The 18886-nt window shown below is 45.0% G+C and overlaps 1 protein-coding gene and 1 long non-coding RNA gene across 8 annotated transcripts in view; one reads left to right on the top strand and one right to left on the bottom strand.

Annotated features, from left to right (window-relative positions):
- Positions 1-3064: 3064 nt before the first annotated feature.
- SPATA7 (spermatogenesis associated 7) overlaps positions 3065-18886 on the top strand; it is a 61473-nt gene continuing 45651 nt past the window's right edge. Inside the window, exons 1-2 of one of the 7 annotated variants that reach the window (XM_082233193.1) lie at positions 3065-3252; positions 12073-12147. In XM_082233193.1, the coding sequence (XP_082089319.1) occupies positions 3195-3252; positions 12073-12147 (133 nt within the window). In that variant the 5' untranslated portion in view covers positions 3065-3194. Of the gene's footprint in view, positions 3253-12072; positions 12148-13766; positions 13934-18886 lie in introns of those variants that run through there. The other 6 variants (XM_082233195.1, XM_082233192.1, XM_082233196.1 and 3 more) reach the window with 6 other exon arrangements.
- On the bottom strand, positions 11077-13770 carry LOC309538850. Its single transcript, XR_014222393.1, has 2 exons — positions 13650-13770; positions 11077-11267 (listed from the first exon to the last, which is right to left on the bottom strand). It is a non-coding gene; the product is annotated as an uncharacterized lncRNA (long non-coding RNA).

Genomic DNA, 18886 nt, shown 5'->3' with positions numbered 1-18886 from the left:
GGATGACTAAAGTCAGATTCTCAACTTCTTGACTCTTCCAGTTAACGCTGCTAATTAGTGTCTGTGTTTTGTAATGCCTGGCATTTCAAACTGAAACAGTGAGAATAAAACAGCTCTTAGCAGTGATAAAGTATAGCTGCAGTTTGTCATGTCCTTAATTCCACTCCAAAAAGTTTATAGGAGGAAATGGGTGAACAGAAAATAGTGCAGTTTAGGTAGAAATACAGAAGCGCGTTTTCTTACACATCAACCACCAATTTTAACTAACCCATAGGGACCTTCCCCATACCTTAGCATCCCCTACAGAGGCCCTATACTGGGTGCCTCTGACAAATGAAGTGAAGTTGGTCACCAACAGGGAGATGTTGGTGAGATTTTGATTTTATTAATAGTGTTTTTATGTGTGTGTTTTTAAAAAATGTTTAATCAGTTTTTCAATACAAACATCAACTGCAAAAGACACATACAACAAAAACCATAATAACAATAACATAATTTGACAATTCAGATTTGAATACACTGATATACCTACAACTACACCTTTTTAAACAATATTTTCCCACCTCTCTCTCCTCCCCCTACTTCCCACCACTATCCGCCTTATCGCTTAAATATTCATTCCAGATTTCTTCATATTTATTCATTCTTATTTTGCGTCAACATGCAATTCGTTCATGTGTAGCTAATCTGTCCATATTATCAATCCATGTGCTCAATGGAATCTTTTCAGCTCTTCCAATTCATCAAAACAAGCTTTTTTGCTTCTAATATAGCATGGTACATCCATATATATTTTTGACCCCTTGAAATCTCCCATGTTTTGGATTTTTGTCATTTAATCCAGTCTTTGTGTTATGGGGTGGCACAGAAATGTCATATATAAGGGAGCAGGAATTAAATTATGAAATTATGCGCTTTCAATTCTGGCTGAACAGTGCAAGAAATAAGAACATGTGGTTTTTAAAGATATCCCAAAGAGCTGTCATTCTACATCTGAATGTCTTTAGGTGTCATAAAAGCTAGCCCAGTTCCTAGGCCACATTTTCCCCCATTCATGACATTTGGTGTTATTTGCATGGTTACATTTACAAACATATCATTAGAATGCATCATTCATGCAATTTGTGCAAAGATTATTATGGTAGTCAAGGTTAGGTTTCTAAAATAATTGAGTTCACAGGCTCATCAATGAATAAGTTGCCCAAATAACACAGTCAACTAAATGCTTTTTTAAAACATGTGTGCAGTGTACACACACAGATTAATCCAAAAGCAATTCCATGCATGCATTACATTGGAAACTGACCTTGAAAGGTGTTGTGTAAAAGACAAAAGAGGCTATTCAAGCCAACGGCAATCTGCTAAAAATTGTAGAAAATGTATTGGCACCAGTGGGCCAGAATTCTGGAACAAGGGCAATTCTAATAAACTGCAGTGGACAAGAAAGAAAAGCAAGAGAAATTGTTGCATAGTGTGTTGCCTGGTAACAAGGGAATAGCTGTGATGCTTTTGAAATGTTTGTTTGCTCAGTGGGAGACTGTCCCCATCCCTTTAAAAAAATATGTATTCTGTGAATGAAACCACCAACTTTTGTGGGAAACTGGAAGCCCAATGCATCAAGTGACAGTTGGGGCAGATTCATCCACAGAATTCTTCCACTGGGAAACATGAACTTTCAGAGTACAAAAAGGTGAGTACAAAAAGGTGAAATAGTAAGCTGTTGCTGCAGACAGAAATCTGGCATAGTAAAGGTGCTAGAAACTTAAAGTGCATGTTTCTACATTGTATCTGGCTGCCCCTGTCTGAGTACAAAAACTAATGCAAGAATTGTCTATAGGATGTTAAGAGAATTATATACAATTCAGCCAAAGCAATCCAAATTTGGTTCATCAACAGGCACAGGACCGGCCCAGCATGGAGCTGATGTACTTAAACTCATTGAAATGTCTACTATGAATTTTTAAAAATAAAATCTAGTTTTTGACATTAGATCTGGAGAAACATGCTCAAATGCCTTGTAAATATTGAACATTTTGTAAGACATCCGTATCTTATAAAGAATGAAAATTAGTAGAATGTGCTGCCTTGGTTTTGCCCCTCCCAACAAAAAGCCTGCCCCCCCCCCCAATAAATTCTGGCTATGTCCATGCTGAGCAAGCACACACATTCGGATAACATGCCAAGGGGTCTTTGAGTTCCTCAAAGGATCACTGTGACTTCCAGAAAGGCAAGCATAAATGAAATGTGTTTATCACATGAGGAGACGGCAACCTGTGTAGAGCAACACTGCTCTCCCCTCCCTGGTAAATGTGCATAGGCTAGCATAGAAAACGACCTTAGGTGTTATGTACAGTAATAGGATCCAAAAGGCAGCAGTCTGATTGGTCCTCAGGAGCCACCCAATCCAGCTCTAGGTGGAAGTGAATCCACAACCAGATTGGCCTACAGGTGAATCCCGGAATTAGCCAATCATGTGGGACCCATTGTGTAAATAATGTATATGAAGCAGACATTCTGGGGGGACTTCTATTCCTCCCCACCACTATGAGCTGAATAAAGAGCATGAAATCCACTCTCGACTCCGAGTATATTTCATTAGGTGAAGCCAAATCCTCGTTCCACGTAGCTCAGTGCTGTTTACAATGCCTGGCAGTGGCTCTCCGGGATATCGGAGGGGGCCCTGCTGCCAACCCCACGTAAACAGGTGGTGCCATGAACCAGGGAGTGGACCTTCCCCGTGGAAAACAGCCGCCCATCCTACAGTCCACCCTGCGCGGCGCAAGACACCCGCGCTCCTATGCTTGGCAAGGGGTCCCCTCCGCGTTCAAGCACCACCTTTGGGCACGGCGGGACTTGCTTCTGAGGAGACCTGCTCTTCAGCCTCTCCCTCTGAAGCCCCGCGCTCCTTTTTTTTACACGGGAGCAAGCCCTACTCGGCCGCGCAGAGAACCGCCGCTCCGGGCCTCCTCCTCCTCCACCACCACCTTGCCCTTCCCCCGGTCCCAGGACGTAATGCGCCCAGCGGCGGCGGTGTCCATAGCAACCCGCCGGGCTGCCAGGCCCGCCCCTTGCCGGCCGAGAGAGGCGAGGAAGGAAGGGCGGAGGGAGGGAGGGACGGACGGACGGAAGCCGCCGGGCTGGGGCCGCCGGTGGCCCTCTGGGCTAGGAGGAGCCTGGCGGGCCGGGCCAAGAGGATGGGAGTGAGCTTGGAGGGCGGCGGAGGCGGCGGCGGCAGGAGGAGGAGGAGCCCAGGTAGAGACGGCGGGCTGGAGGGGACGAGCCGGAGAGCGGGGAGGAGGTCCGCCGGCATGTCCTGCGGATGGGAGGGCGGCGAGACCTGGAGGAAGAGGCTCGGAGCGCTCTCCGCCTCCCTTTCCGTGCCCCTTTCTTCTGGCGCCTGCCAGGACACATTCGCACCTTCCGCAGCCGGCAGAAGCGGTCGCTAATCCTGCACCGCCCGCCCTTCACCTGCCCCCCCCCCTATAGCCAAGTAAATCCCTCTCGCCAGAGACTGCAGGCAGTTCCGTGCGCAAGAGCAGACAGAAGCGCTCCCCGCGATAAACAAGCCCTTCCCCCTCGCTCGCGCGCGCCCCTCACTCCTCTCCTCTCCAGCCTTGACTATGACGACAAATGCGCGCAGGGAACCCCCCGCAGCGCGCGCCGCCCCAGTCGCGAGGCTTCTCGTTTGGAGTTCCGCGAGGGTTCCAGAACGCCCCGCTCCGATCCCACGGCTGAGAAAGGGCTCCAGAACGCGCTGGGGGGAAAGGATGAGGAGCGTGGGAGTTTCCCAGCATGCACTCCTCCTCCTCCACTGTGTTGTCCTGGTTCCCAGCCTCCCTTGCACACAGGTGGTTCTGTGGAGACCTGCCATTCTGGGCAAGCTGGATGAAACAGAAATCGCCGCCCGCTCCAGTACAAAGTGCTTTTTTTAGACGGCAGCTCCATATAATAAATTGGCCTGGGAGAAAGGCCTACTGAGCGGGATGGGGTTTGCTTCTGAGTAGACATGTGCAGGGTTTGTGGTGTGCTGGTTCGTTTTATGTATACCTAAGCTTCTGTCCAGCCAATAAGCCCCGGCCTTATGCCCTTTTGTTTTCTTGTGCAGTTTCTCAGCATGTGCAGTAAATGATTGTGAGAGTTTGAAAGGAGGAGCCAAGGTTTTCCCAAGTGTCACCTAGACTTTGAGAGAAGTAATGGACCCTCGTTATTTTTAAAGAACCAATAGCTCATGGTTTTGTTGGGGGGGGTTGGAGGAGGGCCTGGTGGCAGTGCCGGATTTACGTATAAGCTAAACAAGCTATAGCTTAGGGCCCCACTCTCTTGGGGGCCCCCCAAAAAATTAAAGGAAAAAATAAACTGGATGTACATTTCCAAAATATAAGATAAAAACCAAATAACATAAAACCTACATACAGCAACAGTGTTTTGTGTTGTGTAGGCTCCTATGATGTAAGTAATGGGCCCCACCTACTAGCCTGCTCCCTAAAATATCACTGATTTGCTCATTTCTATATATATAGGGTGCCTACATTCTGCATTCTACATTCAGGACACAGGTGGTGCTGTGGGTTAAACCACAGAGCCTAGGACTTGCCAATCAGAAGGTCGGTGGTTTGAATCCCCGCAACGGGGTGAGCTCCCATTGCTCGGTCCCTGCTCCTGCCAACCTAGCAGTTCGAAAGGATGTCAAAGTGCAAGTAGATAAATAGGCGGGAAGGTAAACGGCATTTCCATGTGCTGCTCTGGTTTGCCAGAATGCTGGCCACATGACCCGGAAGCTGTATGCCGGCTCCCTTGGCCAATAAAGCGAGTTGAGTGCTGCAACCCCAGAGTCGGCCACAACTGGACCTAATGGTGAGGGGTCCCTTTACCTTTACATTCTGCATGGACTGGTCCATAAATTACCAAATAGCATATATTCAACACAAAAACAGCGACAATTTGTTGTTGACAAAGGACAGCTGGACATATAAAGGGCCCCATTACCTTCAGTAGCTTAGGGCCTCATCAAACCTAAATCCGGCCCTACCTGGTGGTTATATTATTTCCAACATTTTCTCCTTTTTATATTGCTCTGTTGGTCTCTGGTCCTGCTTGCTGGCTTCCCATAGGAATCATGTCAACCAGGAAGAATGCTGGACTAGAAAGGCCTGTGGTCTGATCCACAGCACGTCTTTTTAATGTTTTACACGGGTTCTGTTTTTATGTGCCTGGGGGTATTTATATTGAAAGATGGTTTTGAAATGAGTTTAGGTAAATATCCCCTCGCTGTAGGATATTAATTCAACCGAAGTATATATGCAGTCATAATTGATTTTAGTTGGAAGACTGACACTCATAAACGCTTACTTTGTTGTTTCAACTGGGGTGATTTTTCTCCACGAATGTTCTCCGTCTTCTTCCATCTTCACATTGAGGAATCCCTTTTTCAGCTTTCAAGGCTTACTGGTACAAAGCTTAAAATCCATTGGGTTAAGACCCAGACAGTGCATAATGTCAACTCAGTTGGAATATATCTAAGGATTCCAACCTTAGGAACAAAGTTGCTGAAGTGTAGTTAAGTTAATTTTTCCTTGGGATCAGTTTAACATATGGCTAAAGCTTATTTTCTTCCCGGTTGGGCTGGCACCTTTAACCCTATTAGATAACTACCAATCCAAATGGAAAGCTACACTGCTGGAAAAGCTCAAAGGCTTGGGGATCCCACTACAGACCCTGATAGCGACAGGCTTCGAGAAAGCTAGGACTAAAATTCGCCAGCGTATCTGGGACGTAGAATTACAATGCCACATGAGCGAAAAGATCAAATACCCAGCAATAAGGGACCATGGGAGAGGTTTCTCTCCAGCTAACTATCTGTCAGGTCTTCAGGTACCCAAATACAGACGGTCTTTTACTCTCGCCAGATTCAACGTTCTCCCTTCTGCCTTACTTCAGGGCAGATTTGAGGGTAAACCATATACAGCACGGGTCTGCCCTTGTGGCTCGTTGGAAGTTGAAACTGCTCTACATGTACTATTACGTTGTCGTCTTTATGAGGATATACGTTTGACTTTTATTACACCTGTTTTGCAAAAGTCCAGGAAAGAATCGGAGCTCCATAGTTTAAAACTACTGCTAGAGGATAAGAATCCCAAGACTACATTAAATGTAGCCAAATTCTGTGTGTCTGCAATCAATCGCAGGAAGCAAGTGGTATCCCATAATGACCAAACCCCCAAATGTTAACTACAGGGAGCACACTAATAATTAATTTTAATTTTTATATTTAAATCCTTCTTATACTCATATTGTCCTTTGTATTTCTGATATTTTTATGATCTGTGATATTGTGTGTGTTGATGCTGGTCTGTGACCGTATTAATAAATTCATTCATTCATTCATATGCAGCAATCAAAACAGTTCACCACTGAAAAAAGCACTAACATTTTTTGCATTATTGACAGGCCAGTGTTATTTATAACTAGACATTAATGCAACTGCTCTAAAACAGCTTTATTATTCAAAGCTGGTGGTTTGCACTGAGCTGTTTATCTCCCAATGCCTTTGCTTGCCAAAGGTTGAAGCAGTAATAAAATAACATCTGTAACACAGAAACGTGATTTTACTTGTGGCAAATAAGACGTAATTTACTTACAGGCTGATTACTGAGATATTTATGTTGTTTGAATAGGAGCTATGTGTGTTGTCCAATTATAAAAGAAAAAAACTGAAATATTTAGATTAGTTTTTAAAAGTAGTGGCCATTTTTTCAATAACATATTGCTCAAAAAAAGACGTGTGATAATAAAACAACAATAAAACTACTGTTAAAAACAAACATCCTATTACAAATTACCTGGTCACAGCCATGCAGAGCGGAGCAAACCAAACCAATAAAATTAAATCCTGTTGCCAACATAAATAAAGATATATTTATGAGGCATCTAAAGAACACAGGAAGTTGGATTAGACTGAGTCAAACCATTGGTTCATCTAGCTCAGTATCTCAACACCAGGGTGTGGAAACTTTTTTCATCCATGGGCTGCATTCCCTTATGGGAAACCAGTGGGGGCCATGTGCCAATACTGATCAGGGCCAGAAGCAAAAGTGGATGGAGCGATGTAATTTTTATTTTTCCATAACAGACTAGTTTCCGCACAGACTTGCACATACCTCTCTGTTCTCCATTCATGTACACAGGAGCCATTATCAGTGTGAGGAATCTGATATAGTCTGGAGAGGGCAGTAGGCTGGTCCAAAAGAACTTTTTTGGCTGTTCCTTTAACCACTTCCTTTTCTCATCTGCCTCCCTGGTTTGCTTCCTACTCTATTCTACAGCTTGTTCAGTCCAGCGGTCTTCTTTCATCTTATGGACTGCATTAATGGCTTTGGCTCCTTGCCTGTACTGTCAACTCAATTCCTGCCACCTCTGCTCAGACCACCTAAAGCCTTCTGAACTACCATAATCTAGTGCCACAAGGACTCAGGATCATATATTTCCATTTTAGAAAATGTTGCCAAAATTGTCTTGCAAGGTACCCGAGAGTGGCAGAATAGAGAAGCAGCCTTTGTTGAGAAGTAACCTCTGTGTTGACTTTATCCAAATCCTCATAGACTATGTGCTACCAAAGCCTGCACCAGTTTAGCCTTCGTGAGTGTCCGACTGCCCAGTTGCATCGTTAATTCCACCTCGCGTTCAGTGGAGACTGCTCTGCGCTGAAGAACAAGCATGCACTCTGTGACCTTTAGCAAATTCGTTTAATTGAAGCTAATAAAACCGTCTCCAGAGCAGTAGACTACTAGATGAATTTAGCTGTATCTGCCTGCTCTACAATTCTAACTTCCCAAGTAGTTAAAAGTTAAGAGACTTAATTCTAACAGAGACTGTGTTGCTGTCTACTGGACTTTTCTAGGTGTTAAATGGATGTACCCCACCCCACAGGGACGCGGGTGGCGCTGTGGGCTAAAGCCTCAGCGCCTAGGGCTTGCCGATCGAAAGGTCGGCGGTTCGAATCCCCGCGGCGGGGTGCGCTCCCGTCGTCCGGTCCCAGCGCCTGCCAACCTAGCAGTTCGAAAGCACCCCCGGGGGCAAGTAGATAAATAGGTACCGCTTACCAGCGGGAAGGTAAACGGCGTTCCGTGTGCGGCTCTGGCTCGCCAGAGCAGCGTTGTCACGCTGGCCACGTGACCCGGAAGTGTCTCCGGACAGCGCTGGCCCCCGGCCAATAAATGTGAGATGGGCGCACAAACCCCAGAGTCTGGCAAGACTGGCCCGTTTGGGCAGGGGTACCTTTACCTTTACCTTTACCCCACCCCACTAGCTTAGCATGGAGTTTCAGCAGTGGAGTTTTTTCTTAGCCACCTTGGGGGGGGGGGCTGTATGACTCCATATAATCTATATAGATTAAAATGTTCAGCAAGTCGAACTAAAACAAAATAATGAAATGATGGTGGTCGCTCTTCTCCAAACATGATTAACCAATGCAGAATTCTAGGGACTCTAAAACTCCCCAAAGCCTGGAGTGGGATGGGGTGGGGGAGCAGGTAGGCAGTGCCAGTTCCAGACTCCAGGAGCCCTTAGCACATTCCAAGCAATGGGCCTCCCACCCAACTAGAGCAGGGCCCAGTGCTGTTTGTGGTAGCCGCAGTAGGACATTCATTATATCTGAACATCTAACCAATAGATGGGAGCTGAGCTTGGCTCCTGTACAAAAGCAGCATGGCCACCTGCCACTTCATATCCCTATTTGCAACCCCTCCCTAAGGTCAGTGATAAGCTCTCTTGTTTTCGGAACCAATGGTCTGGAACCAGCTTGTGGTAGAGAGACAGAAACGGAGGCCCAGCTCACACTCTGGGTTTTGTTTTTTGTTTTTAATCCACTCTTCTTACTAAAGCAAGAAATAACATTTGTGAATATTTTTTCGAAAGCTCACATATTTCAGCAATCCGTTAGAATTCAATAATAAGAAAATGACAATGATAGCTGAAAAAGTTTTTAGAACTGTACTGCAAATGGCTCGCTTCATATTTTATGTCAGTTTGCTGCTTCAGAGGAATGGGAGAACGTGTAATCCTCCATGATAAAATGTATTAGTAGTCTTTATCTATTTAATGTATTATGATAAAAAAAATCCACAGCACATGTGGCAGAAACTGATACCTACCACAATTAAGCAGACTCTTTCACAGTACAGTATTCTAGCTTTAACAGTTCCGCTTGTTAATTATACGTATGCAAGGGTTCATTTTCAATATAGTACTATAATTGTTTTGAATGTAGTACAGTCGGAGAATGGAGTTTCATGGTGTGCAAGAAATACGTGGAAGCTAGCCATTGCATGATTTTTTTTTATTTTTTAAATGTTTGGTGGGTTAAATCTTAGGATGCACCAGAATTTCACCCTATACAGTGGTACTTCAGGTTAAGTACTTAAATTGTTCCAGAGGTCCGTACTTAACCTGAAACTGTTCTTAACCTGAAGCACCACTTTAGCTAATGGGGCCTCCCTCTGCCGTGCTGCTGGAGCTCATCCTGTTCTGTTCTCATCCTGAAGCAAAGTTCTTAACCTAAAGCACTATTTCTGGGTTAGCGGAGTCTGTAACCTGAAGCGTATGTAACCTGAAGCTTATGTAACCTGAGGTACCACTGTACATAGTTTACCATGAACTTGTATGTGGAGAAAGCAGTACTCCACAGGTTAAATGCTGCATCCTTTTAGCACAGCAAACTTGAAACTTGTGATTCGTACTACCAGTTGAAACTTGTAATTCTACTAATTCCCTCTCCTTCTCCCTTCTTTTCCATTTGTACTTGTGGAGATCAGCAGAGCCCCTACTTGCAGGTTTTAGGAATGCCAAATAATATGGAAACACTTTCAGTCTCGACAAAAGACATTTGCTTTACTGACCCCAGAATTTGACCCCAGTTTATTTTATGATCAGTTACGTATTTCAGTTTCTGTAGCTTTAAGAGGAGTGGGATTGAAGAAATCCAGAATAGCAACCACAAGCACACTAAGTGCCCAGGTTGCAAAGATAATTATATGTTTAATTTTTAATGTGGAAAAGCAGGGTGTAAAAGGGAAGGGAGAGGTAATTTCATAGTTCATATCGGACATGACATGCACATATTTTGTACTTGTTTACTGCAGATGAGTACTAAAAATATACTACAAGGCAACCCTTTCTCTTTTTGCCTTAGAATCCATAATCCATTTTGATGGGATACATGTGGTCCTACTAATTATGTTAATGATTTGGAGCAGGAAATATTTCACAAAAAGCAAAAAATATGTCTTTGCTACAGAAATAAACTACACAGATATGATTCTAGAATGGAATTTCACCCAGGACTCCATCCGAAACCTCTGGGTATAGGGTGGTGTAATAAATTCAGGTGATATATAAATTCAATTAATAATAATAATAATAATAATAATTATTATTATTATTATTATTATTATTCATGCCAACTCTCAGCCAAAGAAACTCGCAACACACTCTCGAAAACTCACAACAATGGGGGTTCCAGGAACCTGCTGATGCCTTGTTGCTCTCTAGGCTTTCTGTTATGGGTAGGGACCAAGTTTGGCAGAGCTATATTTTTTTAATGTGTTTATTAAGGTTTTTTAAAAAACAAACAAAAAACCAACCACATACAGACAAAAACAAAGAAAGAACAAGGACTGGGTGTAGACATTATTGCAGTTAAAATCAAATAAACAGAAGGTTCTGTACACTTTCTCAGACAACATAATAAAATAGATTCAACAAAGGGACATTTGGGATAACATAGAACTTGCCACGTAGAGGCATATGTTGTTGGGGGCCTATGCAGCGCACTATTTTTATTTGTAAAGGATGTCAATGGAGAACCCTCGTGTGATGAGTTCAATGATCAGACAAGGCAGCGCTCATACCTTCTCAAACCATCTGTCACTAGAGGGACCCAATGCAGACTTCTAATATTTGGCAATTTAACTCACCCAAAAAAACCTTCCCCCCCCTAAAGGTTGATAGAGCCTTGTGAGGCTGGCTGCCCACAGCTGGTTCCTGTTTAGCACTCAATCAGCTGCATTTGCACACACCCAATTCCAGGCTATAGCAGATTTATTGGGTGAGTTTCCCATATGGTCCAAAGGATAGCAAATAGGACACTTGCCCACTCACAGTTCTTTCTCTGGCACCTACACACCTCTCTTCTTCTGGCTGATAATTCCAAATATAGTTTGGTTTGATGCACTTGCCTTCCCTTGCGTCCTCTCTTATCACTTTCGATTTTCCTGCAAACCATAGTTTATTATTACTTCTATAACTGCTACGAACCAAGGTTTACCCAGTTTGTATGTCATGCGAAATCAAATCTGGGAGAGAATTTGAGTTTGCGATGATAGGAGGAAGCCAGTGAGCCCTAGGATTGTTCTTATTAAACCAAGCAATTGTCTGTTCAGGATTCGGATGTCAGGATTCAGGAATCCATGTTTTTGATGTCCCCTCCTGCCTCTGCAAAATATAGAAAGTGCCATGGAAGATCCAGTAGTTCAAGACAGAACTACTGTTACTGGGATTTTGTATTTTACCAGAACTCAGGGTGCAAAGTTTTGTTGCTCAGAAAATGGACATCTTCCAGTGAATTGTCCGTTGCCACCGTGATGTTTCAGCTCCAAAACTATGATCTTAGATAGCTTGAAACTCAAAAGTATAGTTACTATAATTATGGTAAAATGAATAGGCACTGTATATTCATTTCAAGATGAAAGGAAAAAAATATGACTTCATTTTCAGTCCAATCATAGGCAGAGTTAAATCCGCCTAAGTACATTGATATATAGGCTTATGCATTACTTTAATGTATGGTTGCACAGTTGATTTAATCAGTGATTTACTACTATTGAGATTTTTTTTCTCTTCAGTTGATGTAATATTAAAGTAAGTTCACCTCGTGTATTTTGATGACTTTCCTACAAACTCATGTTTTTCACAATAGGTCATCATAATGAGCATACTGACTTTTTATGAGTTTTTTAAAATTCTCTATGCTGAAAGCTATACTTCCACCCTAATTTCATTGTTTCTTTTTTATATCAGTGATTGAATACCAAGCCATTCCCCGGTATGGACCAGCAAGCCCATTCAGGGGACATTTAAGTACTAAAAGTAATGGTAAGTAATTTGCATAATGGGGTAAACAGCAACATTTGTTAAGTATAGCTTTGCATCGAATTCTTCTTGTTGTGTGGACTCTTAAAATATTTTACATTAAAGCATTGTGGTGAGAACTTAGTTTGGCTGAGACTATACTAATGAGTAAAATCTGTCATTGCACAGTGCACATATTTGGAGTGGGGGAGGCTGGGGGGGGTGGGGAGAAGAGAAAGGGGAAGTATTTTTTGGTTGATCAGAACTGTTAAACAGAAACTGAATACTGATACTCAATGCAAGAATATCAGCTGACCCAAAGTTTTTAGTCTTTGCATTGTCTTGGTTTTAACCAATTCAATAAATAATACATCTCAGTGTAGAAGACTGTTGCTGAAGCTTGGCTTAGATATCTTGGGAAAACCACAAATAGATTTATTTCAGAGGTGGTTGATTTTTGGTGAGGGGGGGGCAGGCTTAGGGCAAGGACCACATGGATCCTTGGTCAGTCCTTGTCAGAACTGGCATGGCCAAAATAAGGAAACATTTTAGGATTCTTGGGCATCACCAAAAAAATTTGACATCACAGTGGGGTGCCTATGGAAACAATCAGGGGGGTGAAAATAAAAAGAATTATAAATTTAAATAATTCTGATGGGGGGCTTGGGAGGCCACAAAACTCTTTTGGCAACATGGCAATACAGTGAGGGACTCATCGGAGCAGGAAAAACAAACTTCTAAAAAGCCTTTTAAGGGTATCTTGGGGGGGGGGCGGACACAAAATCCTCTTAGAGGATGTATTTATTCCACAGCAACTCCTTAATTATTTCAAGTAATGGATACAATTTAGGTACAACACTACCTCAAATATGGAGCCATTTTTCTTAAGAGCTTGTGCTGTTTAAAACCCAGTTAGAATCTACATACCGTATTTTCCGCCCTATAGGATGCACCGGCCCATAGGACGCACCTAGATTTTGGGGGTGGAAATAAAGGGAAACATTTTTATTCCCCCCCCCCCCCGAACAGGAAGCTCTCCGCAAGCCCGAGCTTCCCCTGACCCCAGCCCCCAGAACGGGACCCAGAGCGATGCCGAAGCTGCGTGTAGCTATGGCATCGCTCTGGGAGCTTGCGGGGCTGGGGGAGGGGGAAGCCCTCCGCCAGCCTCCAAACCAGGTCGGGAGACAGCGGGATGGCGCCCGAGTTTGCGGGGCTGGCGATGGGGAGGAGCAGGCTTCTCCCCCCGCCAGCCTTCTAACCAAGTCGGGGGACAGCGGGAAAGGCGCGCTGCGCCTCCCCTCTGTCCCCCGACCTTGTGGGGCTGGCGGTGGGGCTCTCCTGAAGCCTGGAGAGCGAGAGGGGTCGGTGCGCACCAACCCCTCTCGCTCTCCAGGCTTCAGCGAAAGCCTGCATTCGCCCCATAGGACGCACACACTTTCCCCCTTCATTTTTGGAGGGGAAAAAGTGCACCCTATAGGGCGAAAAATACGGTACTTGTTTTATGTATAATTTGTTATTTGCCTCACCAGATAGTTGACCAGTCCTTTCAGTCCTGATAGGCATGAAGTCTGCCTGCCAGGGCCTTCAGGCCTTAAACTACTTGCTCCAAAGTAGTCATGTTGACTTCATAATGGGGCTATTCTGGAGTAGTTGTTTTTGAGGATCTCATCCTAGTTTCATATGCAGGGATATGTTTTGCTGCTTTGGCTGTTAAACGGTAAACCTTACATCTCAGAAGCATCACTGAAATGGCTCTGTGGTGAGTGATTTGCTTGTTCATGGCTTCATAACTGAAGACAGGCATTCTGATGTAAGTGTTGATTTTACCCTTAGCTTTTCAGTATGTCCATGTGTAAGCTATTTGAGTACAAAGTGTCCTCCTGCGATTTGCCACGGCAAGATATGGGACCTTACTAGTCAGCAAATAAAAAGAAAACAAATGTTGTAAGTGGTCTGAAAACGGGTGGAAACTGCAGATATGGAAGCCATCAGGCTTGGTGGCATTTGAGTGTTCCTGTTCCTAGTTCCACAAACAGTGAGGAAGAACGGATTGTCAGTAGATGTGCACTTACTTACCACTTGGAATCTGAGGTCCAAATAATGCAGCTCTGGCTGCCATGTGCAAAATATATATATATAAATATTAAGAGCTGTGAAAGGAGTGTCACTCTGTTTAAGCACATAGTAAAGAATACATGTGTTGAAGAGTTTGGCTAATTAAGGCTCGTTATGTTCAGGGCCCTAAAAACAGCTTCGATTTATTTACTCTGTTCATTAAAGCAGGAATATTAGCTGAATGAGATATTTAAAATATTGCTTTAGCATGCGGCTTCTTGTCCCTACCAGATATCCAATCTCTCTCACAGCTGCCTCTAATACTACAGCATGTGATGTGATCATGCTAGATGGAATATTGCATTCATCTTGGGAAGAATTCTCTGCTTAGGACCAGAATACCACAGGGGCCACCTCCTGCTGCATGAGTCTCCCCATTCTTTTAAACACCACTGAGGAATCAGTGAGTCCCATGTGCTGTTCAACTGCAGCTGCCATCATCCCTGCCTGATGGCCACACTAGTTAGGGCTGATGAAGTCTAATAACATCTGGAGGGCCACAGGCTCAATATCCCTGACTTAGAACATCTGGGGAGGCCCTCATTCATATCCCATTGCAATCTGAAGTTTGTTTGGCACAGTCTTTTCCATTGTCATGCCTAGGCTCTCTGTTCCAGGAGATCCATCTAGCTTCCTCCCTGATGATTTTATTTTATTTTATTTTTTGGAACAAAGTGAAATGGAACAGGAGCACTCCATACTGCAGCATTTTGTTGCAGATTCCAATTCACCCTGCTCTTCATGAGTTTCTCTCTCTTTAAAAAATAAAATAAAATTATTATTGATACAGCAAAAAAAGAGAAAAAGGAGAAAACACAGATACAGAATTACACACAGGAATAACAATAAACACAGAATTTTCTTAACAAATAATAAAACATAAGTTAGTCTTAACACTATAGAACCGACCTCCCATCTATTCCTTATTTCAATCTCATATTACTTATTGCCAATACACACTTTTATCATCATTTAACTTTTTCTTGATATATCTTACCTCTTATGTCTAACTTGCAACTATTACTGAAGTTCCTCGAATGCTGCAACAGAATTTAAACTACTATATTTATATTTCAAATATTCTTTAAAGACCTCCCATTTTGAGACAAATTCCTGTTTTGATTTGTTCTTTATTTTTTCTGATAGACCATCTAATTTGGCATATTCCGTCAGCTTTCAGATCCATTCAGGTATAGAGGGAATTTCGAAACTCTTCCATTTTGCCGCAATAAGAACTCTTGCTGCTGCCATGGCATATAAAAAGATACCCTTCATTTTTTGCAGAATATCCAGATCTGTAACTCCCAGGAGATAGGTGTGAAGGGATGATGAGCTGCTTGTGCGTAAAATCGTACTCCCTCAGAGTTTGTTCAAGTCCACAAACCTCTGTCTGTGACGGAGCCCCTCAGACATGGCTCCTCTAGTCACTTGCAGATTCCGACAGTGGTTGCTTTCGGAATCGCTTCCAGCATAAAAGCTCCTTAACGGAAACACGTCTTCTGGACTCGCGGCGTGACAGTTTCCGGCGAGGAGTGGGTCTCCCTATGGGAGGTTCAGAAACCTCCCCACTGTTCTCACTGGACATGTCCCTGAGCCCTCCCTCTTGCTCGCTTTCCCTCAGAGACCCACCTCTCCCCCTGCTGGTTCCTGCTTCAGCTGCTGGGTCTCTCCCAACCTCCGTGAGCCCTTCCACCACCTGTTCCTCCGATGGCAGTTCCCTGACATCCACCTCCCCTCCAGGGCCCCCTTCACCCCCTCCCGTTCCCTCTCCTCTGGGCGGTGAGGAGGTAAAACCCCGAAAAGAATCCTCTTCATCTTCAGACGTCTCAAACATTTCCCTCCATCGGTTGCCGTTCCGGGTCGCTGAATCCTCCTCCTCCTCGGAATCTGTGAACCCCTCCAACTCCTCTTCCTCATCTGTGGTTGCAAAGTATTCCCTCCGGAACCTCGCTACAGGCTGAGGTTTACGTGGGAACCTCTGATGAAAAGTTTCTATTAAGACCTCGTCATTGACATCCTCTGCCATGACCCAGGTCTTTTCCGACTCCGGTTCCCCTTCCCACATTACCAAATACTCCACTTTATCTCCCTTCCACCTGGAATCAAGGATCTCCGCCACATGGTTGCTGTGTTCCCTTTCCTCCATTGCTGGTCCCCGTGTGAACCTCCCTTCTCTGTCCCCTTTATACGGTGACAGCAACGACCTGTGGAAAACTGGGTGCAGCTTCATGTGGTTCGGTAACCGGAGTCTGAAAGCCACTGGGTTGACCTGTTGCGTGACTTCAAATGGGCCCAATCTTTTGGGTCTTAACTTCTTACAACCCCCTTTGAATGGTAACCCTTGGGTTGACAGCCACACCTGGTCCCCCACCCTAATGGTTTCACCTTCCCTTCTGTTTTTGTCTGCCTGCCTCTTATACTCCTCCTTGGCCCTGTCTAAGTTGAGTTAGAGCTGACAATGGATCGCTTCCATTTCTTCTACGAACTGTTCGGCAGCAGGGACGCTCCATCTCTCCCCTTCCCCCCCGGGAAAGCCCTGGGATGGCACCCGTAATTAGCCAAAAAGGGGCTCATCCCTGTGGACACGTTCTCCGCATTGTTGTAGGCAAATTCCGCCAACGCCAGCTTCTCCACCCAATCATTCTCTCTGTCATTGACATAACACCTCAGATATTGCTGGAGGATGCCATTGGCTCTTTCCGCCTGCCCGTTGGTTTCAGGATGCCGGGCAGTCGAAAAATTGACCTCTACATGCAGTAAGCTCATGAGCTTCCTCCAGAACCTGGAAGTAAATTGTTTCCCTCGGTCTGAAACCACCCTCAAGGGGGCGCCATGCAACCTAAACACATTTTCTACAAACAATTTCGCTGTTTCTTCTGCCGTGACAGCATGTGAGCAGGCTATAAAATGGCCCATTTTGGTTAACAGGTCTACCACAACCATGATGGCTGTTTTCCCTCTGGACTTTGGCAGATCAGTCATGAAATCTATTGACACTGCTTCCCATGGTCTTTCAGGTGTGGGTAGCGGTTCTAATAACCCCACCGGCGCCCGCCTCTCCCCTTTGGCTCGCTGGCATTGATCACAACCTCTCACATACTCCCGCACATCTTCCCTGACCTTGGGCCACCAAAATTCCCTGGTAACCAGCCACATGGTTTTGTGTTGCCCAAAATGCCCCGCTGTGGGGCTATCGTGCAGCTGCTTGAGTACCTTCCCCCTCAATTCTCCTTCAGGTATATACAGCGCTCCCTTGTAATACAACGCCCCGTTTCTCTCCTCAAAACCTCCGGGTTTGTCTCCCTCCCTCCTGAGACCCCTGAGTTTGTCCTGGGCGTATTCATCATTCTCCGTTCCCTCTACCAGTTCTCTTTGCCCCACCAATGCCGCCCCACACACCCAGCGGTCCTCTGGAATGACATGTCTCTCTTCGGGTGCTCCCTCCCCCTCCAAATATTCAGGTTTGCGTGAGAGAGCGTCCGCCCTAATGTTCTTTGGGCCTGGCACGTAACAAATCTCAAAGTTAAATTTGGAGAACTCCTGGGCCCATCTCACTTGCCGTTGGTTGAGCACTCGTGCCGTTCTCCAATACTCTAGGTTCTTGTGGTCAGTGCACACTTGCACCTTATGTTGTGCGCCAATTAGCAGGTGCCTCCATCTCCGGAAAGCCTCATGAATGGCGAGTAGTTCTCGGTCGTACACCGTGTAGTTCCTCTCGGATTTGTTCAGCTTTCGCGAAAAAAAGGCACACGGTCTCCACTCTGACTCCTCCTTCCCTGGCTGCAGAAGCACCGCCCCGATCGCTCTGTCTGATGCGTCAGTTTCTACTCTCATCGGTTTTTGTAAATCCACATGCAGGAGTTGTTCTTCCGAGGCGAAGGCCCTTTTTAGTTCCTCAAAAGCTCGCTCCGCCTCCTCAGTCCAAACGAATTTCTTCTTACTGCTGAGACAGTCCGTAATGGGCGCCGTCAGGTGGGCAAAGTTTTGGATGAACTTACGATAGAAGTTCCCAAACCCCAGGAACCTCTGCACATCCTTCTTTGTTTTGGGCATTTTCCATTCCAGCACTGCCTGGATCTTGCCGGGATCCATGGCCAATCCCTTGTCTGACAGGCAATACCCCAGGAATTCCACCTCCTTGGTATGAAACTGACACTTCTCCAGTTTCACCCACAGCTGGTTGGCTTGCAGCCTGCTCAACACTTCTCTGACGTCTCTCACATGCTGCTCCTCATTCTCAGAATACACCAACACGTCATCTAGGAAGGCCACACAATTCTTGTAAAGCAAAGGCCCCAGTACGTGGTTCATAAACGATTGAAAGCACGCAGAACCTGCTTGTAGGCTGAAGGGCATAACTAAATATTCAAATGCCCCCCAAGGGGTGAACATGGTGGTTTTCCATTCATCCCCCTTCCTTATACGTATCAGGTTGTACGCCCCCCTTAGGTCCAGCTTTGTAAAAATCTTTCCCTTCCGCACCCTTGTCAAAATGTCGTCAATTCTGGGCATAGGGAAGGCCACTGGTTCTGACACTGCGTTTAACGCCCTGAAGTCACACACCAGCCTCAGCTTGTCCGTGTTTTTTTTATCCACAAAAAACACTGGGCTGCCTCCCACCGCTCTGGACTCTCAGATGAAACCCCTC

Source organism: Podarcis vaucheri, assembly GCF_965113315.1.
Source record: "Podarcis vaucheri genome assembly, chromosome: 1".
Taxonomy (NCBI): domain Eukaryota; kingdom Metazoa; phylum Chordata; class Lepidosauria; order Squamata; family Lacertidae; genus Podarcis; species Podarcis vaucheri.
The sequence above is the reverse complement of the archived record's forward strand: the minus strand, read 5'-3'. Positions and strand labels throughout refer to the sequence as shown.